The sequence below is a fragment of the Rousettus aegyptiacus genome, unplaced genomic scaffold, assembly GCF_014176215.1.
Source record: "Rousettus aegyptiacus isolate mRouAeg1 unplaced genomic scaffold, mRouAeg1.p scaffold_m13_p_4, whole genome shotgun sequence".
NCBI classification, from domain to species: Eukaryota; Metazoa; Chordata; class Mammalia; order Chiroptera; family Pteropodidae; genus Rousettus; species Rousettus aegyptiacus.
This window is the reverse complement of record NW_023416307.1, coordinates 150,775,143-150,802,742: the sequence shown is the minus strand read 5'-3', so window position 1 is coordinate 150,802,742 and position 27,600 is coordinate 150,775,143. Positions and strand designations below refer to the sequence as shown.

Below are 27,600 nucleotides of genomic sequence, written 5' to 3'. Positions count from 1 at the left end.
CATGAGGCTGCCTGCACCCCCTACGGGGTCCTTGTGCTTGCGACTTAGCTGTGACTAGAGACCATGTGTTCTGCTGCTGTAGGAACTCCTGCAGAAGATCGCTGCAGTAACCGGGACCTGTCAGTCACCCTCGGTGGTGTGCCCAGCTCATCCCGGCCTCAGCTCCATGCCAGTGGCCTGGTACCCCCGGCAATTGCTGTTGCTACTACTATAGAGAGGATTCGGCCTGGCAGTTCCTGAACTGCACTTGACCTTGTGCTCAGTCAAGTTGAGGGACAGTTCTTGGACCAGTACATCCCTCTCCTCAGAGACTGGGGTACCTCTAAGTATTTCCCCAACTCCTGTTGCCGGCCCTGAGCGACCATTGCATTCTTATGCTGCCGCATGGAGGGGAAGGGGTGGGCATTAATTCCTGAGGTCCTCGTAGCCTTCCTTCGCACACTGCCCTTCCTGGATGTTTGCCGATGCTTTATTCTGAAATGAAACTTGGGACAAATCATACTTATTTCATTAAAAAAAACAATAGTGTATATTTAGCTATCTGGGAAACTATTGTGAAACAAAGCACACTGCATTGTAAACTGAGTTCTGTTGGTTAACGAATTTCCAGAATAATTTGAGACTGTGCCAGCTTGTTCCTTTGTGATGCCGTCTTTTAAATCAGTTGGTCGTGACAGTTGCAGCAACCGCTAGAGGTCACTCAAACACTGGAAACAAAGTTTTTCACGGTTAAGAATTTATTTTTCAACTTTAGGAAGAAGCAGGCTTAGCAGATATGTGGTACTGTGTTTCATCTTTTCCCTGTTTTCTTTCTTTATTTTTTTTTGTGGAGATTCTGCTGCATGAAATGCAGTTGCATTCTATTGGTGATCAATATCCTTTGAGATTAATGAAAGCGAAGGCAGCCTCTCCGGAAAAATGCAGAGTCAACACCTTGCCCATGACTTCAGGGAACTTGGGAACCCAGTGGAGTCTGTTGGTGAACCTTCGGGTGTAGAAGCCTTGAATCCAGTTTCTGTAAAACTCTCAGTAAAACTCTCAGTTGGATGTTTGTAGGTAATTTTTCAGTAAATCATGAATAAAATTTCAAGTGCAAGACATGTCCTTATTTCTTCAGTAAGTTTCCTATCAGTGGGCAATAAAAATTGTGATTGAAGATCCAGTAGGCATTGTAAAGGCAGAGGACCTCACTTTATTATTCATCTTGTTTCCTCCAGTGCCTAGCAGCCAAGTAACGTGTATGTCAAGCACTCAGTCAATGTCGAAAGATTTAATAAATGATTAAAAGAACAGTAGGAAAGTACATTGGTATAATTGATTACACATAGAGATGGAGGAAAAAAAATCTTTTATTATTCTTACGATGTAATTTGTCTTTCATCTTTTTTTGCTATTATCTTAATTTAATTTTTTTTAAATTAAATTTTATTATGGTGACATTGGTTAACAAAATTCAGTAAGTTTCAGGTGTACAATTTAACAGTAAGGGGTGTATATATATGTGTACATATATGTGCATATATATGTGTATATATATATATTGCATTGTATAAGTCTCTTTTATATTATTGTGTGATCAGTGGCTACAGAAAAGAGCTGATCATGACCTCTTACATATATTTAGAAGCATTTTTTAAATTCTTCTTTACCTTTTCCACAGAAAATATAGCCAGTTTCTTGAGCTTTTCCTCCATGATAACACATTTACCACCGAGTAATCACTGTGGTTCTTATGTGTAATAATTTTTAAGAAATATTCTTGATACTTTGCTACATACATGTAGCCTCAAGCACGCAGTTGATATATTTTAGGAAATATAATGTAGAACCCTAAAAGTTAGAACTAGAAGGATCATTAATAGACATTCTAGTTTGACCCCTCCCTTAAACATTTTTATTGTGGAAAATTTCAACATACATACAATTGGATTAGAATAATGAGATATCCACTTACTTCCAACAGCTTTTTTTTTTTTTGGCCAATCTCGTTTATCATGTCTTTCCTCCTCTTCCCCACTGTCTCACGTCCCCTCTCTCCTCCCTCCTCTCTCCCTTCTCTCCTCATTCCTCCTTCCCTCTTTTCTTCCTTTTCTTTCCCTCTCCCTCTCTCTTGCTATAGTATTTTAAAAAAAATCCCAGACATCATACTTCACTCATAAATACTTCAGTATACATATCTAACAGAAAAAGATTTTGAAAAATATAACCGCAATACCATTATCACACCCAACAGAATCAGCAGTGGTTCCTGGATATCCTCTAATGTCCAGTCAGTGTTCGTTTTTTTTAATCGTCTCATACGTGTTATTTTATGCTTTCTCATTGAGCCAGGATTGAGTTCAGGTCCTGTATTGCATTTAGATAGTGCGACTCAAGTCTCTTAATTTCAAACTTCTTAAGACTCTTAATTTCAAACATTTCTCTATTATTTTTCACTGTAATTTATTTATTAAAGACAAATCACTTATTTTAGCCAAAGCTGGAATGTTGGAAATTTTATTCTGCTGGTTTGGTGTCATTTAACATGGTCCTCTGTCACCTGTGTTTTCTGTTAACTGCTGATTAGATGTGTGGCCTTGCTCAGGTTCAAGTTGAGTTTTATGGACAGAGGGTAGGAATTCTTCCTAGTTGGTGCTATGTATTTCCTCTTGCTTCATCGGAAGCGGCGTGGGATGTCTTGTTGCCTCGTTAGTGATGTTGTGATTGCTGTCTGGCTTCAGGTGTTGTCAGCCTTATCATTATGAACTTTCCCATCACTCCTGTAAGGTTGCAAAAATGATAATTTTCTCATTCTATAATTCCTTTCTGATTTATAGCTGTGAGTTTTTCTTATACGAGAACTCTTCCATATCGACTATTTGGTTATCCCAAAATACAGTTGATTTAACAAAGGCAGGATAAGAGATTGTTTTCTTTTATAGATCAATTTTCAGAATAATGAGTTGGTGCCTTGGTAATCTTGATAAGTGCCCACTGAGATTTTTTTTTGTGTTGTTAAGAACTTACGGATTTACGTGTTTCAGTCTTTTACAGACATTAGTTTTTTCGATACTTAAATCGTTGCATCTCAGTGCAATGGGACCCCTTTTAAATTTGTACCTCTCCTTTCAATGTGAGCCTACCTACTGCTGTTTCTGATAACTTGCTTGCATTCTGTCAAGATTTCACAGGCTCAGTTTTGGCAGTAGTCAGCCTTAGTTCTGAAATCAGTTCTGTAAGTAACTTTGTTTAATTTTTTTGGAAATGGTACTTAGAGAACAGAGGCTGTGTAGGGGTGTCTGGGATTGTCATTTCTTTTAGAATCTTTCAAGGGTCACAGTTAAGAAATACTGTCTCTTAAAAAGGAAAAAAATCACAAGTTCATTCATACTGATCCTTCCGATTCAAATTTAAGATTAGAGTTTTTACTGGTTGGATTTAAAATTATTATTTTTCTTTTCATAAGCTGAACATCTTGGCTGCTAATGACATTAGCATAATTATTTTTTCACCCATACTTTAAAAGCGATACCAATATTATAACAAGAAAACTACTAAGTACAGTTTCAGATATTTTTGTGCTTTTTAAATTTTTCACTTTTTGATCCTTAGAGTGTAATCCACTGGGTGATACGTATAGTCAAAATACGGAGTTTTCAGTTGTGTTCCAATAATTCATAGATTCAGACTGAACTCTTTTTCCTGGTAGGAGCGCATCACAGGTGGTGCGAGGTGCTTCATGTTTCATCATTCGGGGCGCACGTAGTGTCAGGTGTCTCTCGTTCAGCCACATTGCTTTGATCACTTGATTAAAGAGGCGACGTCAACTGTCTCCATCATACAGGCGCGTTTTTTTCTTCACAGTGTCACTGTAACTGCCATGTCACACGTACAGTGAGAAAATGATTTTTAAAAATTATCTGGATTGTAACTTTCTCGTTCTAACATTTTTCTAGATTGAAACACAAATGTTCATCAGTGCACTGTCACTAATTGCCAGTGCATTTTTCTCTCTTCATTTTCAACAGATTGATCACTGCGTTCATTATGCTGCGCAGCATTATTGCCATTATTGTCTTGAAATTCATCTAATTTTCAGAATTTATTTTGTCTTTTTGTCCTCTTTGGTTTTCCGTTGGATAATCACATTTGTGATTTAGTCGCTCACAAGAGTGAAATCTCCTAAGAATTCTTGACTTACGGATATTGACACTGTGTTATTCAGCCATGTACTGAATTGGTTTTAGGAGTGAATTTTACGTGTAGCAGTGGACAGAGGGCGATTTGAAGTGTTATCTGACTTCCCTGGTCCTTCCGGGACACGGCGTGCTTTGGGAACGTGGGACGTGAAGAAACTGCATCGAGAGTGAACTGGCTGTCCCGGCGTCTGTTTTAGGGGGTGCAGTGCAGTGTGCTCCACTTTGGGCTCGAGGTCAGTGTTAAGCTGCACAATTGTGCCACTTCTCTGCTGTCCCCGGTGGCTTGAGTACCCTGCGAGGACAGCCGCATATAGTAAGTCATGGTCCTTACTTCCCACAGCCCTAATTTTCAATCTGTAACTTTTCTGAAGAACAAATGATGCCTATTTGTACTTTTTGAGATATATGTGTTTTATGTACATACATGAGATTGTTTTTATCTAGATTTTTTTTCATGTAGCACTTATGATTTTTTTTCTAGTCATAAAAATATGTGGTCTTCTAATTATGGCAACTTAGCTACTTAGAGAACCTGAAAATCCTCCCTGTCAGTATTAAATTTGCTTAGCTCTGTGAGAGAGAACAAGACAGGGAACGTAGCATGAGCAGTGACAGCAGAGTCTCACGGTCCAGGTGTAACTAGTGGAAATTGGAGTCACTTTCTAGTTGGGAAGCTTGTGGTCAAAAGAGACGAGACTGGATGGGTATAGAGCAACTCATTTTGGGGAAATCATCATCTCAAAGGTTTCTTTAAGTTTTTTTTTTTTTTCTTAATTACTGAGCTTTGAGTGTTATCTACCTTCCTCTCATCCCAACATCTCTCCACCTACCACTCTTAGCTAGCTGTCTATCTGACAGTTCTTTATATATTCTGGATATAAGTCCTGTATAAGTAAGTCCTTTGCAATATTTTCTCTCAGTCTGTCGCTTGTTGTTTTATTCTCTTTGTAGTGTCATTCAAAAGCAGGAATTCTTAATTTTGATGAAGTCCAATTTATCATTTTTTCCCTTTATGGATTATGCTTTTGATGTCGTGTCTAAATACAATCTATAACTAACCCAAGGTCACAAAAAGTTTCTCCTGTGTTTCTTTCTAAATTTTTGTAGTTTCAGCTTTTATATTTAAACCTATGATTCATTTTGAGTTAATTCTCTATGGGGTGTTAGGTATGGAGCGAGGTCAGCAAACAGTGAATGAGCACTGTCTTTGAGTTGAGTAATGGAACAGGCACCAGAGGCACAATAATGAGCAAAACAGGTGTCCTTGTCCTCATGGGACTTTATAATGGACAAAGGATGTTAAACAGAGAAAGAGAAAGTAGTAGAGGAGACTGAGGAGGAACCCTGGTGAAGTAGAAAGAAACTCAGAAGAGTCGCTTTAGTGGGAGGGGAGGGAGGATCATGTGCTGTGAGGGAGGAAATGGTCATCTTTTTGATCGTTTCTGCGGGTTAGGTTAAGACATTAACCTAAATTGGATTTGGCAAAAGGAGGGTTAGTGACTCCCATGCAGTAAAAGGCAGAGTGAGTGGTTGTATAGAAAACCAGAAGGATGAGCAAGCGGGGAATGTCTGGATAAGAAAGTTTGGCTGAGTGCGCGGCACATTTAAATTCTCCTGGGAAAGGTTCAGTCCAGAGGGAGGCATTGAAGATAGAGGCTAGAGAGGGGCCAGCTGAGGGTATGCAATCCTTAAGATGGGAAGAGGGGGGCACTCAGGGTGACTGGCCTTAGATCGGAAGGGATACTTCATCCGCTATAACAGGAAGAAGGGATGAATAAAGGTAGATGGAGTGGAGGGTAAGACTTGGTGGTGGTAGGGTGAGGGATCTTGTATCTGATGGCTTCTGACAGTGGAGCCCATCAAGGTCACTATCAGAAAGGGGGGATTGAGTGTTCAGGGGTTGTGAGGTAGAGGGGAAGGTATAAAACTGTCATCTCTGAGAATGGGCAAGCTGACTCACTAGGGAAAGAGAATAGGGTTCTATAGAAACCCAGTTTGTGATCAAGAATTTAAGGTGAAAGAAACTTTCCCGTTTGCCTAGTTGTGTGATGTTCTCCAGAAGATGGTTGGGTTTCAGTCAAGGGGAGGGCTGTGTCTTCTGGAGAGAGAGAGTGGCCACTTGGAAACTGTCTCGCATAAGGCCACATGGTTTGAGTCTTACCCCAGAACCCAGTCTGTGTAGGAAAGGAAGTAAAGAAAGGCTCTGAGAAAGTGGAGGAGGCCATTTGGCTTGGATGGTTTTGTTGAATTTAAAAAATTATTGCCGAGGGGCTTTAAATAAGGATTATGAAAAGATAGTGGTGATTAGAGAGCGTTTGAGTTTGAAAAGTGCCAGAGATACTGTCAGAGTCTGAGATGTGTGTGCGTGAGGGGCTGAGTCGGGGTGGAGAAACTGGTCAAGTAGCTGAGTGACGAGATCAAGGAACTGCAGGGCCAGGTGTGTCTTCCTCGCAGATGCCCACTTTGTTGAAGGTGAGGACAGCAGTAGATGTTGGAAGGAAGGTGGTGAGCAAGGAGCCGGTATCCTTAGTGGACGAGAAGAGTGAGCAGGGAGTCAGGAACCAAGGGGACTGAGGAAAAAGTAGTGTAATATGACGTGTGAGACCCACGGTCATAGGTCCTTTGGCAAGATGGAGTTTGGGGGTGTTAGCAGGAGCGAGACCACCATCCTCATCTCGTTTCAAAGCGTTCTTGGAGTTAGGGTCAAGATTGCATTCGCTTCTTGGCAGGGCAATAGGAAGCGTAGAGAGACATAGATTTTCTACTGGAAACTCAGGGAAAATAACCTCCCTCTTCTTTGAGTGAAGCGCTGTTTAACTTTGGCCCATCGTAAGGACACGCTCGGCAGTGGGGTCATGTGTTTGCCAGCGTACGTGTTACAGCGCACGGCAAAGCTCTCACTGAAACGGCGTCGTAGAAGGAACGTGACACGTTGGTTAACCATGTGTCATTACTTTTTTTTCTAAAACCTGCATCTGAGCAGGAACTTCTTACTGATGGCAATTTGTAAAAATGGTGCTAGATGTTTTCCTGACAAAAACGACCTCTATCTTGTTTATATTTTCTCCCTTTTCATGGTTATTACGTAGCCCCACAGAGTTCTTGGTACCCCACCGCTACATTGGTGTGATCTCCTGGGTAAGATGCCGTCTTTCGCGTCAGCCACCAAGTGACCGTTTCTGGCTTGTTGGTCGTCCCGAGCTGAGACCGATGTCATTTCTAACCCTCCACATCATTAGTTTCAGTGAATTTGCCCCCACACCTCCCTGTTAAATGAACTCTTTTGGTTACTTTCCGGACAGCATGAGAGACACATTTATTGAAAATGATGAAGCAGGAGTTGAATGCTATTTACGTCTTTGAAGGAAGTGAAACAGGCTGGATTTGCTATATTAAGCCGTGTTGCTGAAGTGGATACCATTTGGGGAATTGCCGTATTTGAATCACTTTTGCATATAAATTAAACATCTCACATCAAGGAATTCTTAAAAGGCATGCTTCCTAATTTCTTATAATGATAGAATTCATTTAATTTCTTACCTGACATCTTGTAGAACAGTTTTTAGCTCCTGTGTTTCCTGCTTCGACTAATTTTTATGCTCATTTTACCTGAGCTATGAACATACCTTTGTTATAATATTTTTAGGGCAGCAGTTTTGAGGCTTATATATTTGAATACGATGTGATTTAGTAATCCTTGGGAACCTAGCAAAGCAGCACATTTAATTTTCAATTCGATGAAAGAAACATGGAAAGAGAATTGGTGATGGAGAGAATTGCACAAAACACAAGTAATTAGAGCTGATCCTTGAAGCAGAAAAATGCAATTTAAAATAAGCTTTCTATTTCTACTATTTGAAGAGTGTCAAAGAGATGGCTATTAAGAATATGGTAACAGGTAAATAATAGTAGTTAGGTTTACCAAGCTCAAAAACACTGTATCGGAGTTCCTTTTTTTGTGCCATGACTTTTATATGTTCCAGCATTGAAAACACTCAGTTTTAATGAAGGACAACTTGATTGGTAACTTGATTTCTTAAGCGTTTATGTAGCAAGTGTAATTGTGTTCTGTTCTCAAATAAAAATGTCATTTAACCTTCATCTACACCCCAGTTGATGCTTACATTAGATACAGGAGTGAGGACCTGCCAGAGGAGTGTAGAAGCATCTAGAATACATGTGTGGCTTGGTTTCCTCTGCGTGAAACCGCCTCTCCCCGCATCTCTGTCTGGTTTAGTTCGTGGCTGCCAGAGGGAGGTGGAGAAGGGGAGACACGGGGTGCGCATCTCTCTCCAGCATGGCCACGCGCCCCGGCTGTAGGACCCGACACCCGTCCCAAGACACTTGTTAGCACAGCGTCGTTGTACTGTTCTCGCCACCGTAGGCGGAGTGTGGATCGGCGCCTCCGCGGACTGCCAGGCTCTGTCTTTGCACTGCCCTCCCTCAGCCACTGCCACACAGTTGCCGCTGGTGACCATCACTGCCCGATGAGTGGTCAAGAAGTGGAATTCAGAGAGGCTCATGCTCTCATACCAAGATGACGTGGGAATCCATTGTCCCTGGCAATTTCAGCAGTTTTCCTTTATGAAATTTGAGCACAACGAACACAAAACTATGAAACTAATAGTTTGTGAAGGCTTAAAAGGCTGTTACTCAAAACGAAACCTTACGGCTTACTCATTGGTCAGTCTAAGTGTCAGATGTTGGTGTTCCAGTAGCCTTTTCCAAGAAGGAAAGGATGGGTTGGAAGCTGTCATTTCCAGTATTTGTTAGTTTCACAAGATGATGAGGGAAAAACTGGAAAGTGAATCTTTTCAAAGGGGATTACATAAGTTACAGTCTCTAACACATGGTACACTTGAACTGAGATAATTTAATGATGGCTCATTTATGAAGGGGTGATTAACTGTAAGGGACAGCTCAGTTCTCCATGCTTTGTAATGAGTCGTTCTTACCTCTTAGCCCAAAGAGGAGAAGGGAGGTGGGGTGGGTATGGTTCCCGGAAGCCAGAAGGAGCCGCATTTGGGAGGTCAATGGAAAGGTGCCGCACCGTGGACGGTGGAGTTGGCACAGGTGCAGGGGGACAGGGATGGCTAATTCGGACCTGGAATAGGCATCTGTTCCTGTGGAGACAAAATGTTGTTCATGATCATAAGGTTCCAGTGTGATCACCTTGCCACTGGGCGGCCAGCTGGGCCCTCCAGGAAACGGAGCTACATGAGGGCTCTGTGTTGGCCTTTGTTCATGGCGGGTTGGGCACTCAACAGTGGCAGTAGCCAAGCGAGTGGAGGTCTGTTCATGGAGCCCACGCGTAGCCTCCATCCTTGCCTCCGGGCTGCTTTGTTCGTACGCGGGCTCGCGGAGCAGGCCCCAGGGTACCTGGTGAAGGTTGGCCGGCACCCACGGATGCTTCTGCTTTTCCAGCTGACTGTCGCTGCCCTCTGCTGGGCATTTATTTAGGAATGTCTACATTCCATTCTCATTCCAATCTCCATCTATGCCTCTTTTCCCCACACTTAAATTTTTTTTTTTAATACAATTTTGTTCTTTTCTAGTTTTTGAGCCCCTGGCTGGCCTTTTAGCTACTACTTTTAAGTTGGTATAGATTCTTCCCTTAGTCCATCTCTCTGTTTGTAGACGTACCACCCACAGTTCTGCGCACTCGGAGGATTCCCTTTCACCTTTGTCTTTGTATGCCACCTTCGAGTGGCCCACCCCCGTCTGCGGTGCTGACGTAACATGCAGATCCACACGTGAACCAGGTCTGTGCTTCCTGAACTCCCTAGGAAGTCACGGGTGTGGGCTGAGGAGGGCGAGGCAGCTCAGCAGTGGGAGCAGATACCATGGGGGCCTCGGCCATCAACATATGGAGTGAGTCAATCTGCTGGGCTCGGGCTCATAGATATGGTTCAATTTAAAAAAAAAATGCTACCGTCCGTAACTAGTTTTATGTTTACGTCAGTTCTCGATGAGCAGGTCAGGTCCTGTTATATCCCATGGTCAGACATTCAGCGCACTCTGGGCCTGGCAGCAAGCCAGGAGCTGCTCTTCAAATGGCAAGTGGCCGCTGGCAGAGGGCAGGACACGGCCTCCTTCCCACGTCCTGGGGTTCCGTGCTGGTTCTGCTGCTAGAGCTTGCCACGGGCTTTCCTGTTTGCCACAGCCGGTTCCAACAGCATCAGGTCTGCTGGGTCTTTAGACTTACTTGGCAGAGCAGCTCGTCCTTCAGCTTGGACTTGCTGCAGAACCTCTTTTTGAACTGGCAGCCTTATCGATGAGCAGTGATGGGCTGGAGCCTTTAAAATCCAAACAGGCTCACCAAGCATTGGACCTTCTTGTCTTGGTGGGTAATGCAAGGCGCAGCAACTTCTCTCTCGCCTTGAAGGGATCTCGTTACATGCCTCAAGACCACTGGACACCTAGGAACTTCACCAGTGTAATGGACCATGAACTTTTGCGGGGTTAATCGCCTGACCTCTGGCATGCAAATTAGTGTGCTGCTCACTAGTCCAGTTATAATATCACCAGTGTAATAAAACAGTATGATGTCCTGCAGATTATCAAGATGATCACGGTCCCTCTACCCTGTATTATGACAGAGCGGGAGACTTGATTTAGGGGCAGTTCAGCAGGTAGAAACTGCTTCTGATTTTATTTACTGATTGCAATGGTAATGAAAGCATACCAGGTGCCAGGGCCTGTATTGATTTGCCACGTCTGAAGCTGTAGCTATAACAGGCATCATCGCCTGATTAAATTTGCAGTAATCAGTGGTAATTCTCCATGACCCAGGCGGCTTCTGCACTGACCTAACAGGCAAGTCGAAGGAGGATGTGGTAGAAATCACAGTCCCTGCACCTCTTGCCTTTGGTGGCACTGATCCCTAGTTGCTGATCGCCGTGGATGTGGTTTGGTTTTGGTTTTGGTTTACTGTCATTGGCCGGGCAGGCGGGGGCTTCCACTTTGGCCCATCCGAATCCAGATAGTCCTCAATCCACTGGTCAGGAATCCACTGTGGGAATCATGCCAGTTTCTAGGTGTATCTTTTCTCACTGTATGTTCTAGATCGAGGAAAATAACGAAGGATGGGGCCATGGACCCAACTGACAGATGTGAGATGTATTTGGCAAAGACTCTGTGGCACCTGACCTTGATAAGCAACTACTCTGACTGTTGGAGTATAAGGGCATCTTAGGTCTCCAGAGATCAGTCTAAGTTCAGAGCCAGTGTCCGCCGTTAGCGGGTCTGGGTAGTTCCCTTTCTCCAGTGCTCAGTCACATGGTAAGGGGCCGAGGACCTTCTGGGGATGGGAAGTGTTGGGGAAGATGCGCGGCATTTGCCTGTGGCTACTTCGGAGGAATCTCTTTCAAAGGAACCTCCAGTGTAGTCACGGAGCTCTGGGTCTTTGAGCCACCAGCCTGGCTATGGGATTGGGATTAAAAGCTGTGCGTCCTTGATATGTGGACTTCTGTTAGGTCTGCCCGATAATTTTCTTACTATATGTCAAGCATCAGTTTAATAGGCCGATCTGATGGTTAATTTATCATTCAGGATTCTGGTGGGTCCCAATGCTCTGATCGCCAGGTTGCCCTGTGACTCACGGTGTCCACCTTGTGCCTGCAGTTAAGTGCTGCCATTGGCCCGTAAAGGACAGCCACCTCCGAGTGTCTCAGAGGTGCTGGTGCCCCGCTCCCAGGCATGCTTTTCAGGCCCACTTGGGGAGGGGTGGTTGGACAGGTCACACTTTGTGGAACCATCGCAACTTTTTAAATTTCCTGCGCATTCAGACTCTGTTCTCTGTAGCAGTGGTTCCTAATCTTGGCGGCACATTAGAATTCCCTGGGGGCTTGAAAATTCTGATGTCCAGGCTATACCCCAGACCAGTTAAACCAGAATCTCTGGGGGCGAGTGCAGGTTTCTGTAGTTTTTAAAGCTAAGCAAGTCATTCCAGTGTGCAGACAACTTCGAGTTCCATAGTAGTGATCTCAGAGAGCTGTTCTAGACCTTCAGCATCACTGGACAACAGATTCCAAGGCCCCACCCCAGATCTCCTGAATGAGAAACTCTGAGGGTGGAGACCAGCAATCTGTGTTTTTACAAATTCTTCAGGGATTAGAAAGCACATGAAAATTTGAGTACCACTGCATGATGGGGAAATCCTCGCATTCGACCTCATTAATTGCAGACTCATTAAGTCATGTTTCCATTGGTCAGCCTAGGAGACTCCCAGGTGCTTGAATGTCTGGTCGTCCACGTGAGAGTAAACGAGAATGTGAGCCGCAGGTCTGCTTCTGGGACTTGGTTCGAATATGAGGGAGAGAATCTCTTTTGCAGGCTGGTTACTCCTGTGTCCTTGGAGTCCCGACTGAATGTGAGTGGTCTCCAGCGTGAAACCGCTCCTTGGGCAGCCTCCGTGATTTTTCTCTTCTTTCATTCCAAAGGGTTATTTCAAGGTCACCAAGATTCAGCACAAGCCCCTAGGGTAAAAGTATCTCAGTTATGTTTACCTGTTTCTTTGTTTTCCTCTTTTCTTTCTATTTTCGGTCTTTGAGGTCACCTTAATTTTTTGACAGTTCGGCTGTGCATTTTACAAATATACTTAAAAATATTCAATGTTTTCGTTATTTTCAATAAGTGAGATATTTAGGATACCTTGTCTCCCATCCATCAGAAATGGACAAAATAATTTTAATGATTAATCTGGTTTTGAACTACAGAGGTATTGCAATTTGACATCCAATTTCTTAATCCGCATGGTGAGATTTATCGGTGTACTTTACATTCACTGCTTTCTGCTGGTTAGTGTCAGATCTGTGACATAAACGTTAATGGCAGATCTGAGCTGCCACACGAATGATCTTCCTAAGATATGGATGCAGTAGTTTCCTGACTGTTTTCTTAGTGATTATTTTTAAGTATGAAAACTCCTTCATTACTGTGTATAAATAGAGTGATCTCCTTGAATCAAAAGCTTAGGGTTCCATCTCAGGGTAGGCTAGCTTATGTTGTGGTATCGAAGCCCGTCAGAATCGCAGAGGCCGCAGGCCTGGGTGACGCTGTGGGCAGGAGACTTCAGGCTATTTCCATCTTATGTGGCTCTCCAGCCAGCGTGATACTTTTAAGTATCCTGGCGCAGGGGAAGAGAGTACGGAAAATGGCACACAGGTATGCATACATCATTTCTACGTTTAGCCAGTTGCCCGGAACTAGTCACACCGCCCCATCTGACTCCGGGAGCTGGGAAATAGTTTTGTGTCCCAAGGAAGGGAGGAGAAATGGGCAGCACAGGCACTGTCTACTACCTTTGTGGTCTCACTCTGCCTTACTTTAGCATAAAGGATATTTGTGAGGAGGAAACAGCCAAGGTCAAAGGCTCCGTGGGAAGGTTTGGAATAGTGAGGAACCAGCAGCTGCACCCGGCCCCTGGAGCAGGACGCTTCTGGAGTCTTGCTTGGGGCCACTGCGGAATGAATGTGGGAACAATGCCTTTTTTTGTTTGTTTGTTTTTTTTTGCGTCATCTCACAGGCCAAACACAGTACTAGGAAGGCATTTTCCCAGAAGGAAGTGGAGCTGTGTTAGAAAGAAGGACTGGATGACTAGTGATCAAAGAAATGACAAATTTCTTTTGCTGTTAAATTTATTGACCTCTTGATTTAAAAAACAACCTAGAAAGTTGATAAAGTTTTTGTACTTAGTGCTTTCAAACTTTTTATGTGACTGTAAAAGACTTGATAAGAAATCTACGTGTGCATTTTATTTGCTTTTCCTCGCAGTTTCTCATCTTCAAGGGCAGGAGATCACCAGTTATATGCAGGTTGTCCATACTGAGGCCTCAACAGAGAAGCGACAAGACAGCAGTCCTTGCTGCTGCTTCCTGATCGGCAGATGCCAATTTGAGTGTCGTTACCCAATAGACATGCAAAGTTTGATGTCAGGATGTCACCAAGAAAGCTGCTTACAGACAGCGATGCAACATTGCCATACCATTTTCAGTTAGTAAATACAGAACAGAGTTTTATTATCTTCATCAGGTTTACTGTCTTTCTCCTCTTGCCTCATGAGTCTTCCCTCACCTGTCTGGAATTTGTTCTCTCTCTCTCTCTGTCTCACTTTCTTTAATCAACATTTGTGAAAATGAGTGTTTGAAGTTTCAAGTCTGCAGATGTAATTTTACTTGCCAAGGCTTAATCAAGGGTACAAGATCCCCAGGAATCTAAGATATGCTGATGCAGGACAGAACGAATGCCCCCCACCCCCACCCCCATCCACTTCCCTGTGGGGACTCAAGTCCTGCACCCAGGGAGGGAGGGTCCTTGACTACGCAGGAAAGGATTCAAGTGCACGCCAGAGTTAGAGACTAAGGAAAGTTTATTAAGGAAGGGGTAACACTCCACAGACAGAAACACAGTCTCTTCTTAAAAACAGAGAATGAGAGAGACCCTAAGTGTTCGGGGAATTCACTTTAAATCTATTTTCCTTTCTGGGGATGGGTTTGCAGCATTAAAGTCATGGGGAAGTGGTGTCAGTCACCTCAGCAGGAATCTTCTTGGGTTCCCTTGTTGCTGATCAGCTGGTTCCGTGTCTAGCAGCACTTAGCAGGCTCCGAATACAACTTGTTTTTTTCTGTGTCATTCTCATGTCTCTTCCCTATATTGATATTAAAGATAAAATTTAAGAAAGAATTATTGAACCTTACAATGCTCTTATTTTAGGTGCCCCAGCTATGTTTGGGACGACGAAAGTGGAGTTCTAAGACAGAAAAAGCCGGGGCAAAATGATATTAATTGGAATCCTGTGTTTATTTGAGATCGTGGAATGCCTCTTACTGCAGGAGTTAGGGAAGAATACAGAATATAATCTAATTTAAAGATTATTTTGTTGTGATGACTACTGCAGTCTCTCGCATGGGGAGGAGTTAAGTGGCGCTTGAAAAATGTCCCTTTGGTCCAGTAAAACACTGGATAGGAAATGACAGGTACTTTCTAGATCTGAAGTTTTATTCAGTTTTTATTTGTAACCATTAATTATATACCCATCACCATGGACATTTAAAGACTACATTTTGAGAGTCAAGAGCAAGCAAATTTTATTTGTGCAAGTGTCAGAATATTAGTCATATAACTGCAGAACTTCTAAGCCTTGCTAGTCTCCTTAATTTATCATTGTTCTGTCTTTTTGCTTTTGCCTTAAGAGACTCAGTCCAGGATATGTGACCTTGAAGCACGTTTGACCTTTTAATGTCCATCTCATAACTTCCGGTGAAGCCAAGAGGCCTGGCTCTCTCGTGTCAAAGATGTTATAAAGTGGGTTTTGATTTCAAAGTAGTGTAGGAAATAGCAGTACAATCTTAAATTATCATTTATAGTGATTAATTTGCCAATCATGCCTGTGGTTGCAGAAGAATAGTTCTCATTAGGGTAATAGAACCAGAGATGGTGTAGATGTACCTCAAAGCACAATGCTATCAGAAATTAAGATTCCCTAAAACCCCTCATTTTTCTTAGGTTTTGCATAAAATGCAAACAATAGTAGCATAATACTTGACTATCCTGCTTTTATATCTCTTAGTTTGAATGTTAGAAGGCCAGGTGAATTTTTACAGACCACAGGAAAACAAGCTTAAGGATGATATCCACGCATTACTTGAATTTCTGAGTTTGAAGAACTAAACACATCTATTTTGCCTTTTTTATTCTGTTTAGTATTCAAATGTTGTTGCACCTAGGTCAACAAAAACTTATTTTTCTCCTTAGTATTTGTCATTTATGAGGTATGTTTATTATTCTTATAGTTTTCCTTTTTAATATTTCTTTAAATTTAAAAAATAACAAGTGGAAAATATATAGATGACGTTGCAGAAAAACATTCTGTTGTGTACTGTTAGTGTTACCCAAACTTAACTTTTGCAAGGCGTCAGGTTGCTGTGGCATTACTAGCATAGATTATATGATGCGTGTCTATTTACAAGACACCGAGCTCCAAAGCAATTTCTATTATGCTGGAGGCAGTTCAGACAGCTTTATTTCTTTAAGGCTCTGCAGCATTAAAATGTTTTTAATTTCCAGTGATGCTTTCTGATATAAAATGCCAGCGGATTATAAAACGGAGAAATGCTATAAATCCCTGTCACTAACTTTGTGAAGCAGAAAGCTAGATCTGAGTTATGAATTAAGTATGAGGTTGACTTAAAAAAAAAAAAATTGAACCTTTTATTTTAAGATAATTGTAGATTCACATAAGGTTAATGTTTATACTTTTCCACTTTTTTCCCAAGGGTAGCATCTCAGAGAACTATACCGATATATTGCAGCCAGGATGTTGACGTGGAAACAGATAAGGAACAGAACAGCATCACCGCCAGGCTCCCTCATATGAGCACACCCACTTCCTTCTGTCACATGGCCTCCCTTGCCCCTCCACCCCTGGCAACCGCTAATCTCCATTTTTATACTTTTGTCATTTTGAGAATGTTGTGTAAATGGGCTCGTGATACGTAACCCTTTGGGACTGGCTTTTTCGTTTAGCACAATTCTCTGGAGTTTCATCTAGGTTGTGGCATGTGTCAGTAGTTTGTTCCTTTTTAACTGCACTGTAGTAGTCTGCAGTACGGTTGTGCAAGTTTATTTGACCATTTACCTGTGAAAGACATCCTAGTTTTAGCCAGTTTTGACAGTTATGAATAAAACTGCTATAAACCTTGATGTACAGGACTTTTTTTTTTTTTGGTGAGTGAAAGTCTTCATTTTTCCTGGATCAATGCTCAAGAGTGCATTTGTTGGGTCCTATTGTAATTGCATGTTTAGTGGGTTATTTATTTATCTTTGAGAAACTGCCAAATTTTTCTGGAATGGTTGTATCATTTTATATCCCCACCAGCGATATATGAGTGATTGCTTCTTTCTGTCCTCAACAGCAGTTGGCGTTGTTTTTATTTTTGCCATTCTGATGTGTGTGTAGTGATACCTCATTGTGGTTTTAATGTTCACATCCCTAGTTGCTAATGATATTGAACATCTTTTCATGTGCTTATTTGCCAGCCATTTGTTTTCTTTGGTACAATGTCTGCTTTTGGTGTCGAATCTATTCTTTACCTAGCCTGAGATTCAGAAGGTGTTATCCTGTTTTCCCTCTGGTTTTATAGGTTTTTGTTTTATGTTCAAGTTCGTGATCCATTTTCAATTAATATTTTATGTAAAGTGTCAGACTTAGGTTGAGCCTTCCTTTTTGTGTTTTTCATTTGGATAGCTGGTTGCCCCAGAACCATTTGTTGAAAAGACTGACTTTGCTCCATTGGATTGCCTTTGTGCCCTTGTCTAAAACCAGTGGGCCATACCTGACTGGAGCTATCTCTTGCTTCTCTGTCTGTCCCATTGACTGACATCTCTTTCCTCTGGCAATGCCACAACAATCTTGATTACTGTCAGTATATACTAAGTCTTGTAACCAGGGAGAATAATTTCAACCACTTTATAATTTTTCAAAATTATTTAGGCTATTTTAATCCTTTTGCCTTTCCACATAAATTTTAGAATAGTCTTATCAATACAAAAAAATCTCCCTGAGATGTTGATAGGAATTGTATTAAACTGGACTTATCAAATTGACATTTTCACTATATCTTCCTATCTATAAAGATTGCATATTTCTCATTTCATATTCTTTTGTGAAATGGTCAGTAAGGAGTGGCTACAAGAGGACACAGAGGAGAGGTTCAGGAGAACAAAGTTTATTATGCTCATGGGTCCTAGAGACAGGCATGGCATGCCACATTGGGCCACATGGAAAAACACCCAGGTGGTCCGGAGGCAGAAGATGGGAGTGGCATGTTTAGACTATGACCTTTATTGGAGTTCCCACAGGAGAGGTAAAGCAGGGCAAAGTGAACTATATAGGACTGGCCAGTTCGAATAATTACAGCAGGTGTTGGGCTATAAGGAGAGTCTCTAGTTGCATGGTAGCTGGCCCTTGGATGATAAAGGCAGAAGAATATTGCTTCCTAGGGTGTATGGACCAGGTAGAGGAGGTTTGCCCTGCATATCAAAGACATTCTCTCTCTAAGAATTGGCTAGCCCAGTCTTGGAGACTGCCCCCAAAGAAAGGCAGTCCCTCCCAGCCAGAATAGTTTTATAAGATGTCAAAACATAATATATAGAAAATGAAATACACCAAACTCATCTTTTCATTTATGTAGATCCTTGATTTCTTTACACAACATTGTATGGTTCAGCAAACATCCTATACATATATATATATTTTTAGATTTGCTCCTAAGTATTATTTTCAGTGATTGTAAATGGTATTTTAAAAATCAGTTTCCATGTGTTCATTGCTAATATGCAGAACTACAATTGATTTTCGAATGTTGTTATTGTATCCTGTGATCTTGCCAAACTCATTTATTAGGTTTAGGAGTTTTTCTGTAGATTCCTTGCTATTTCCTATGAAGACAACCATGTCATCTGCCAATAATTATTTCAGATTGGGTGAGATGTGGTAGTTTGTGTTTTTCGAGGAGTTGGCCCATTTCATGTAAGTTGCCGAATATATATATATGTAGAGTTATATCCTTTTATGTCTGTTTTTATCAGTTGTGGAGAGAGGGGTGTCGAAGTTCACAACTATAATTGTAGCTTTGTTTCTTCTTACAGTAATAGCAGATTTTGCTTTACATATCTTACAGCTTTGTTTGACGTATATATATTTAGGATTGGTATGTTTTCTTGGTGGATTGACCTTTTATCATATGATGTTTCTCTTGGTCTCTGGTAATTTTCTTTGCTCTCAAGTCTACTTTATCTGATATTAACACACCTATTTCTGCTTTCCTTTGATTACTACTTCCCTGCTATGTTTTTTTCTATCTCTTTACTTTCAGTCTGCCTATATCACTGTATTTGATAATGAGTTTCTTGTAGATAGCATATAGTTGGGTCACATTTTTATTTTCATTCATTTTTAATTTTTTTGGTATTTGAATTTATCACTTTTTATTTTGATTTTTTAAAACAATTTAAGTGTAGTCGATATACAATATTATGTTAAATATAGCGATTCAATCTTTATATACCTTACAATGTGATCGCCACATTAAATCTAGTGATCATCTGTCACCATGCAAACTTATCACAATATCGTTGACCGTATTTCCCTTCACCTTCTTCACCTGTCCGCCTCTGGCAACCATCAGGGTGATATGTTTAAATCAGCTCTGTCTTTTAATTGTTGCAGTTAGACCATTTACATTTACTGTAATTATTGATGTTTGATCTTAAGTCTGCCTTTTTTTCAAAAAATTATTTTTTTCAAAAGATTTTTATTAAAATAGCTAACCTGCAACATTGTATTAGTTTTAGGTGCACCTCAGAGTTATTTAACATTTATATACCTAAAGAAGCGATCACCACGAAGTACAACAACGGTCTGACGCCATACAATGCTGTCGCAACATTGTTGTCTGTGTCCCCTATGCTGAACACCATATTCCCATGACTTATTTATTTTACACATGAAGTTTGAACCTCTTATTCCCCTTTACTCCCCTCCCCTTTTTTTGATTTTTCAATTACATTTGACATTCAGTATTATTTCATATTATTCTCAGGTGTATAGCATAGTGGTTAGACATTTCATACAGTTTACAGAGTGATCCCTGACTAGTCTGGCACCCTGGTACTATACATAGTTATTAACCATAGTACTGACTATATCCCCCATGCTTTACTTTACATCCCCATGACTGTTTCATAACTACAATTTGTACTTCTTAATCTCTTCCCCTTTTTCACCCTGCCCCCGACTCCTCTCCCATCTGGCGACCATCAGCTTGTTCCCTGCATCTGTGAGTCTGTTTCTGTTTTGTTTGTTTATTTTGTTCTTTAGATTCCACATACAAGTGGGATCACATGGCATTTTTCTTTCCCTGTCTGACTCATTTCACTTGGCATAACGTCTTCCAGGTCCATGCTTGTTGTCGCAGTCTGCTATTCTGTTTTTTGTTCTTGCTGTATTTCGTTTGTACTTTAGCCATCAACCATAACTTAGAAGACTTAATAGAAGTAAAGCCTTTTGACTTGCCTCTATTTTTGCCCGCCATGGTCTTGCTTCCTTCTTGATATTTTGAGGTTCTTTCTTTGATCAATTGTTTCCTCTTTCAAACACTTTCGATAGCCATTTTTTAAAATGGTAGTTGTGCTCGTGACAAATAACAGTTTTCATAAAAAAAAAAAAAATGGCCAAACACCATTGATTTCTGATGGTTCAGTAATGCTAGAGGGTGATCAGTAAAGGTCGAAAGAAAAGGAAGACTGTGGTAGAAGTGACCTGCCGTAAGGGCTCATGTGATGTGCGTGGTTGCTTTTCCTCCTCAGCGACTTTATGTAGAGGATTCGCTGTGCGTAAGGCAGTGGGTGGTGGTAGTTACACGTTGTGGTATATCTATAGGGGAATACTACTCAGCAATAATAAAGAACAAACTATTGATACATGCTACAACAGAGATGAATCTCAGATTCATCATGCTAAGTGAAATGAGCCAGTCAAAAGAATACACGGTGTCTAATGCCATGCACATCAATTCTAGAAAACGCAAATTAATGACAGAAGGCAGATCATTGCCCGCCTGGGGAGGAGAGAAGGGCAGTGGGTGCAGGGGTCCCCAGGAGAATCTGAGGAAGCACTTGGGGTGTTGCTGTCTTGATCGTGGTGATGATTTCACAGATGCACATGTGTCACATGTATCTAATTGTACATGCAGCTTATGGTATATCAGTTATAACTTTAGAAAGCCACTTAATAAAAATCCCACATCAACAGGTGTTCCTCTAGTGCATGACTTGTGTGCAGCTACCCCGCATGCAACCCCAGCTCCTCCATACTCTTGTTTGCAAGATGAGACCAGTGGTCATATGCTCGGATGTTGTCGCATTGTGACATTGGTCTGGAATTTTTTAAGTGCTCGCTTTCAGTTTTTATAACTTACATCTTTGTCGATGGTAAGAAATGGCCTTTGGTCTGTGCATCACACTTTGAGACTCACTGTTTTAGAGCAGTGCTTCCACGCTATCTTATAGACTGTTGTTTTCAATCTTAGAATAGGGCCCTTTTTTTGTGTACCATTCTGTAACCGTCCTACTCTACTTCAAGGTTACACTAGTGATTTGATTAACCTGTGTTCCTGTATGTGAATTCTGGCAGTGAGTGTATGTGATTCTCTTAGCATGACTCCTAGGACGTTAACCAGATCTGATAAAATACACGGCTGCATCTCAAAGTGGATTATGTTGAAACTTTGGTATGATATTCCTACTCTCAGAGTTTCGAAGGAATCATTTTAAAAGTTTAATGCAGTCTAAGAAATTTTCAAACTAGGATGTGTGGGAATGTCCTAGGGACCTGGCAGTCCTGGCCGTTTGAGCTGGGTGGAGAGTGGCTGGACGTCTCTCAGCCTCACATCCTGTCTTTTCAGACAGAGCAACAGCTGTGTCTGGACCAGCGAAACGGGAAAAGAGCCTGGTAACTGACAGGTGCTGTGTGGACATAAGTTTATTTCACTGGATATGTTTTTACCTTCATCTGGGAGAGTTAGTATTTTTTTCGAGAATAAGACCCATATTTTGAAAATAATTTGGAAACTAGTTCTTAAAAATGGAAGGTGAGTTTTGTAGTGTCTTGCCTTTCACATGTAGGTTAAAGAACTGAGAGTTACATATTAAATAATATACTTTTTTTTCCCCCTCTCTTTTCAGGCAATTACTCTCTTAACTGAATTAATTAGGGAAAACTTCAGGAACAGCAAATTAAAACAGTGCCTTTTACCAACCCTCGGGGAGCTGATCTACCTTGTAGCTACTCAGGTGAGACTGTCTGGTTAACTCTTGACATGTTCTGACGTACCCTGGGTGACAGGTGTTAATATCCTATAAAAGTGTTTTGACTTTGCCCCTTAGAGCATACCTTAAGAACTCGGGAGAAGTTTTATTTCTGGAGGAGAGAGGCTGTCAGTGTTTTTTTCTGTTTTTCCCTGTCTATATCTTCCTTCTCTCCCAGTGCCTTTTGACTTTGAAGGGCAAGAGATGCTCAGGTCATATTTTAAAACCAGTGGACCGAAAGTCCAGAAGTACTCCCTGGGATGCTGCCATCTTTGACTCCTTCGGGCAAGGAGGTCGGCCCTCGTTTCTCCCAGTGCAAAAGCTCCATATCAGTGTAAAACACTGCTTTGTGCAAGTATAGCTCTTAATGTGGCCATGAAAATTTGTGACTACAGAATATGGCTCATTATTATTTTTTTAAGGATTATTTTAATTAAAATATTTCTAACAATATTATATTAATTTCAGGTGTACACCGTAGTTATTCAACATTTATATACCTAGAGAAGTGAGAGCCACGATAAGTCCAGCAATTGACTTCTTATTTCTTAAGTTAAAATATGGAAGTGCTATTGAATTCAACATAGGAAAACTTTATATTTCATTAATGTGGTTTTTAAGGATGGTATTGAATAGATATTGATAAGTTATTTCATTTGGTCTTCTTGAGCATTTTAAATAAGTACCAGTAAGTCATATGTGAATCAAGATGTTCTCTCATTGTACTTCTGATGTTTTGGTTCTAGAACTTGCTTAAATGTTATATAACCTCAATATTCTTGGTCTGTGAATTAAACTTTCTGAACGATGATCATTTTAAGGCAACTACCATAATTGTTACAAAGCACAAGTATTTAAAACCATTTAGTTCTATAATTATTATTGAGTAGCTGGTACAGCAGATCTCTCCTTATTGCTCCTTTTCATAAACATCTCGGCTATTCCTGGCCCTTCGCCTGTCAGAATAAATTTTAGAATCAGCTTGTCCAATTCTGTAAATCATTTAAAAAGAAAACTGCATTGACTGTGCACATCAACTTGGAAAGTACTGATCTCTTTATAATTTTGAGTCTTTCGATGCATATTTGGAATCGTACTGAATCTGTGTATCAGTCAAGTAGGAATGTATTGATATATTTATAGTATATTGTCCTCCAGTGAACAGTGGCATTTCCATATATTTATATTTTTCAGACTATTTTCATTAAAGTTGTTTCTTTCTATTCATAAATCTTTTGGACTTCTGTCTTTGGTTGAATTTATTCTTGGATAATTTTATATTTTGAAGAGACAACACATTTGTGAAGCCAGAAAACTAAGTAAAGGAAGATATACAGGGAAAAGTTTCCTGTTTTTGTCACCCATCCACCTGTTCCCTAATAAATAACTGTTATAACTACTTCCTTGATTATATTTACAGAGTTACTTTTTACATATGATCAAATAGAAATGTAGATTCTTATTTTGTTTCATTTTCTATAACAGATAGAACAGCTGGCTTTTTTAACTTAATAGTTACACACTATCAAGAATAGTGTATGAAGGTATATACACGAAGCTGTTCTTAATATATTATAGATATATTTCTTAATCAGTACTTCTTTCATCCATCTCTCCTTCTTCTTGTACTGGAACATTTTCACATGTGCCAAGTTTGGTGAATGGCTGTTTTCCTTGCAGTTCTCTGGGGGTGATTTGATCTCTGATGCATTTTAAGCATGTTAGAATAAAACTAGTTGCTTTCATTGGAAGAGTGGTCAGGTACCTAGTCTGCTATCTTATCAGGGATATGAATCTGGTTTATTAATTTAATAATAATAATATTATTTTACCCTACTCCCAGCTTAATTGAGGTATAACTGACGTACGATAAACTGCACATTTAAAGATTACAGTTTCATCAATTTTGATATATGTGTATAGCTGCAAAACCATCATCACAATCAAGATAATGAACATATCTGTCACCTCCAAAAGTTTCCCCAGCATCCTTTGTAATTCCTCCTCCATGACCCTGGGCAACCACTGATTTGCTGACAAGTTTGTATTTTCTAGAATCTTACATAAATGGGACCACATAGAATGATATTCCTATTTGTTCCTAACAGTAGATCTAGAGAATCATTTTCCTTGGTACTTACTCTAATTGGATATAAGTTTGGCTGTTTTACTCAAGCCTACGTCTGTGGCCTTGACATTGCAGCACATCTTATAGCAAACCTGAAAAGGAAGCTCTGTCCCTGGGTCTGCAAAAATCAGTGACTTCATGAGATGAGGGCTTTTGTGGAATTGTCACTTTGAATGAAGGTAAACCTTAAAATCTCAAGTCAATGCCGACCTAGTGAGGCTGACCCGAAGTGATAACATGACTGTGTGTAATATTGAGAGCTAAGCCCTGTCCTATTGATGCTCTGGCAAGACCCCAAGGTTACAAGCTGGAGGACAGACGAGCAGAGTGTGCTTCTGCGGAGGATGTTACGAGGCGACACAGTTAGAGTTTATGTATTTTTTTTTCTTTCTTTTGTCAAGGATGCTTCCCACCGTGAGTTCCCGTATAACCATCTCTCATCTGATGTGTTGTGAAAACTCCCAGATGATCTCCTTGCTTCACTCTTGTGTCTGTAAAAGTCTTTTCCAGACGCCAGGCAGAGCGAGCCTGTTAAAAACGCAGGAGAGACTGCAGCGTTGCCCCTCTGAGCTCTCCAGTGTTCCTGGTCTTGCTCACTGTCGTAAATCCCTCCGGTGGCCTTCTTGGTGTGCTGCCTCCTCAGAGCCTGGATGGCCTCAGCCCTCCCTGCCTCCCGCCTCACTTGCCGCTTCCAGCCACACTGACCTCCGCACAGCTCCTCGAACCCCCATGCCATGCTCCTGCCTCCACACCTCTGCACCGCTGTTCCTCCTGCTTGCAGGGCACCCCCAAAATGTTCTCTCTGTTCAGATGGATCCCTTCAGAGCGTCTTTCTCTGCCCACAGTCTCCCTCTAAGCCCTTACCCCCACTGGTTTTCTTTGTACTACTCATCACTGTCTTGACTTATTCGTTTTGTTTACTTTTTAAATCTCTGTCCCTCCTAAGCACTATTAAAGCAGAAAATTAATCTGTCTTGTTCATGGCTGTGTGACCATTGTGCAGAAGAGTTCCTGGCACATTATAGGTGCTTTTTTTTTCATGCATGAACTGCACCAAGGTCAGTAGGACAAGAGGGAAGTGAGTGAGGAGGCAGGACAGGAGAGACTGGCAGGGACCTGGTCATGAAGGGCTCTTGGCCAAGTCGCTTGTCTTCCTCTTGATCCTAAGAGCCAGGGGAAGTCACGAAGGCTTTAAAGAAGGGTGATGATGTCATCTAATTTAAATGCCAAAGTGATTGGTTTAAATATGAAGAATAGATTGGAGAAGGGTAAGAGAGGAGCCTGAGAACCTAAGTGGGAGTAAGGGAAATAGGAACAAAATTAGGAGAGAAGAGCGTGTTTCAGGGACGAGAAAGTCATTGGACCTGAATATAGCTCATGGTTTAAGGAAAAGCCCTGGAGAGAGTCCATGGGGTTCAATGACGTGAAGGTCACTGCTCAGCAAGAGCTTTTCTTCATGTTTATGCATTTTACCTGGAGTGAGGCAGACAGAGGAGGACAAAGTGGAGCCCGTCGAGGATTTCGTGAGAGGCGGGGTAACTGACAAGGTCAGGGTGAAGTGAGATGGGTGTGAACAGGGGTGAGGGGCGGAGGGCCGAAGAGTGGGAGACAGTGAGCCCGTTCCAGGGGAAATGGGCCAGCGGAGACGGGACACTGAAAATTTAGGAGCAATGAGGGATAGTTCGTAACCTAATGACCCTGAAGAAGGTGGGATGGGAGTGGGATTCTGGCCCCACGGGGAGGGGCTGGAGGGGCCCGTCCTGGTACAGCCACTGGGACCAGGAAGCAGACGGCTTCGGTTCCTCTCTCATGACTTCCACGATCTCCGTGAAGGAGGAAAGTAGGTGAAGTGGCGTGAGCGTCACAGGTTTGAAATCGTCCTTCTGAAGAGGGATTGGTTGGAGAGAGAAGTAGTAGGTCTGGAGAGCAGCGCTGAAGGCCCCTGGGCTTCCTGCGTCTGAGTCCGAGTCCGTGGACTCTGTGTGCTTGGCGGCATCTCTCCAGGAGCCCGGCTGCCTGGGCGCAGGCCTTGGAGGCTCCTTCGAAGGTTGGAGTTAGGGGACGGGAACGCCCGGGGGTGAGATCGTTCAGGCTTTTGGCGGGAACCTCAGTGGCTGAGAGGGGGACACTGAAAATTTAGGAGCAATGAGGGATAGTATCCGTTGATTTTAATATTAAGTAGTATTTAGTATGTGATGCGATTTTTCAATTTAGTCACAGCTGGCTTAACACCAGCCAGCTGGCCAACTGACTGGCTTGTATATGTAGCTCCTATGTGAAACTACAGAAGGAGACAGACTGGGGTGGGGGAAGAGAAGGGGTGTGGTTGTGGGAGAAGGAGGATCCGGAGGCCCGTGATGCTAAAGAAAGGTCATGGTGGACCATCCCAATGAATGAGCTGGAGAGGGGTAGAAAGTTGTGTTTGGAGGTTAAATTGGGTGCCGAATTAGTAATTTTCAAGCTGTAGCAGCTTGGGATGATAACATCTAGATTATGATCATATGGGGAATCCTGTGACTAAGGGTACAGTTTTAATGGGTCACAGTTCTCACCATTGGTATAAAATACATTTGGATCTGTAAGGTACTAGTTTTAACATTTGGACACTCAAAGAATTTTTTTTCTCTAAACAGGACCTACTTCTGCTTTTAAAGAATTTTTTTTTTTTTTTTTTGCCTTTCTCTGTGGTACCTGATCATTTTGTGATTTGCTGTGTTGCAGGAGGGTTCTTGTGATTATTATCCTAATATGGTTTTTCTGTGGGAGAATTATTGCTAATATTATTAAATCAGCGTACCCCCTAATTGCTCATTTTTATTTAGCACGTTGTCTTACTAGGTAACGAACGTACTTACTGCTTTTTACTTGTGCTTATGGATTATCCTGAGATAGTACTCAAACTGTGTGTTCTGTGCTTTCAAATCATTCCAGATAATGTGATATCCTTTAGATAGGAGTATCTGTATTATCATCTACATTTATCAGTAGAGTGGTTTCTCTATCAGCCAGATCATATTGTCATTTCTCACTTCTCTCGATCTAGCTTCTGATGAAGGGGATCTTATCAACATCACATAAAACATAACAAAAAATAGATATACGTGTACATACAAGACCCCTAATCAGACTGTAACAGTCAGGGGGGAAACAGTGCTGTACGTAGAATGTTAGGAAGTTTTAGCTAGTTTGTGCATGTGAAACTGCGCCTTTTTCGTGAACGGGTTAATATCTTTTGTGCTGTTAGCTTCACTGTCTTTCCTTCCACTTCATTTTAGGAAGAAAGAAAAAAGACCCCTGGAGAATGCTGGGCCGTTCCATTGGCCGCGTACACAGTGCTAATGAGGTGCCTTCGGGAAGGGGTAAGGCTTCTCTGTTGTGCTCTGCAGGCTCCCGCAACTGTAATAACCTTCAGGCGCTGAGCGAGGA

General features: G+C 41.6%; 1 protein-coding gene across 8 annotated transcripts in view; it reads left to right on the top strand.

The window, feature by feature from the left end:
• ULK4 (unc-51 like kinase 4) overlaps positions 1–27,600 on the top strand; it is a 364,809-nt gene that overhangs the window by 32,692 nt on the left and 304,517 nt on the right. For all 8 annotated transcript variants that reach the window (XR_004950599.1, XM_016163283.2, XM_036219850.1 and 5 more), the window contains exons 18-19: positions 21,924–22,031; positions 27,450–27,533. Coding sequence is in view for 7 of the 8 variants with exons in the window: in XM_016163283.2 (XP_016018769.2) it covers positions 21,924–22,031; positions 27,450–27,533 (192 nt within the window). In the remaining variant the exon portion in view is untranslated. The remainder of the gene's footprint in view (positions 1–21,923; positions 22,032–27,449; positions 27,534–27,600) is intronic.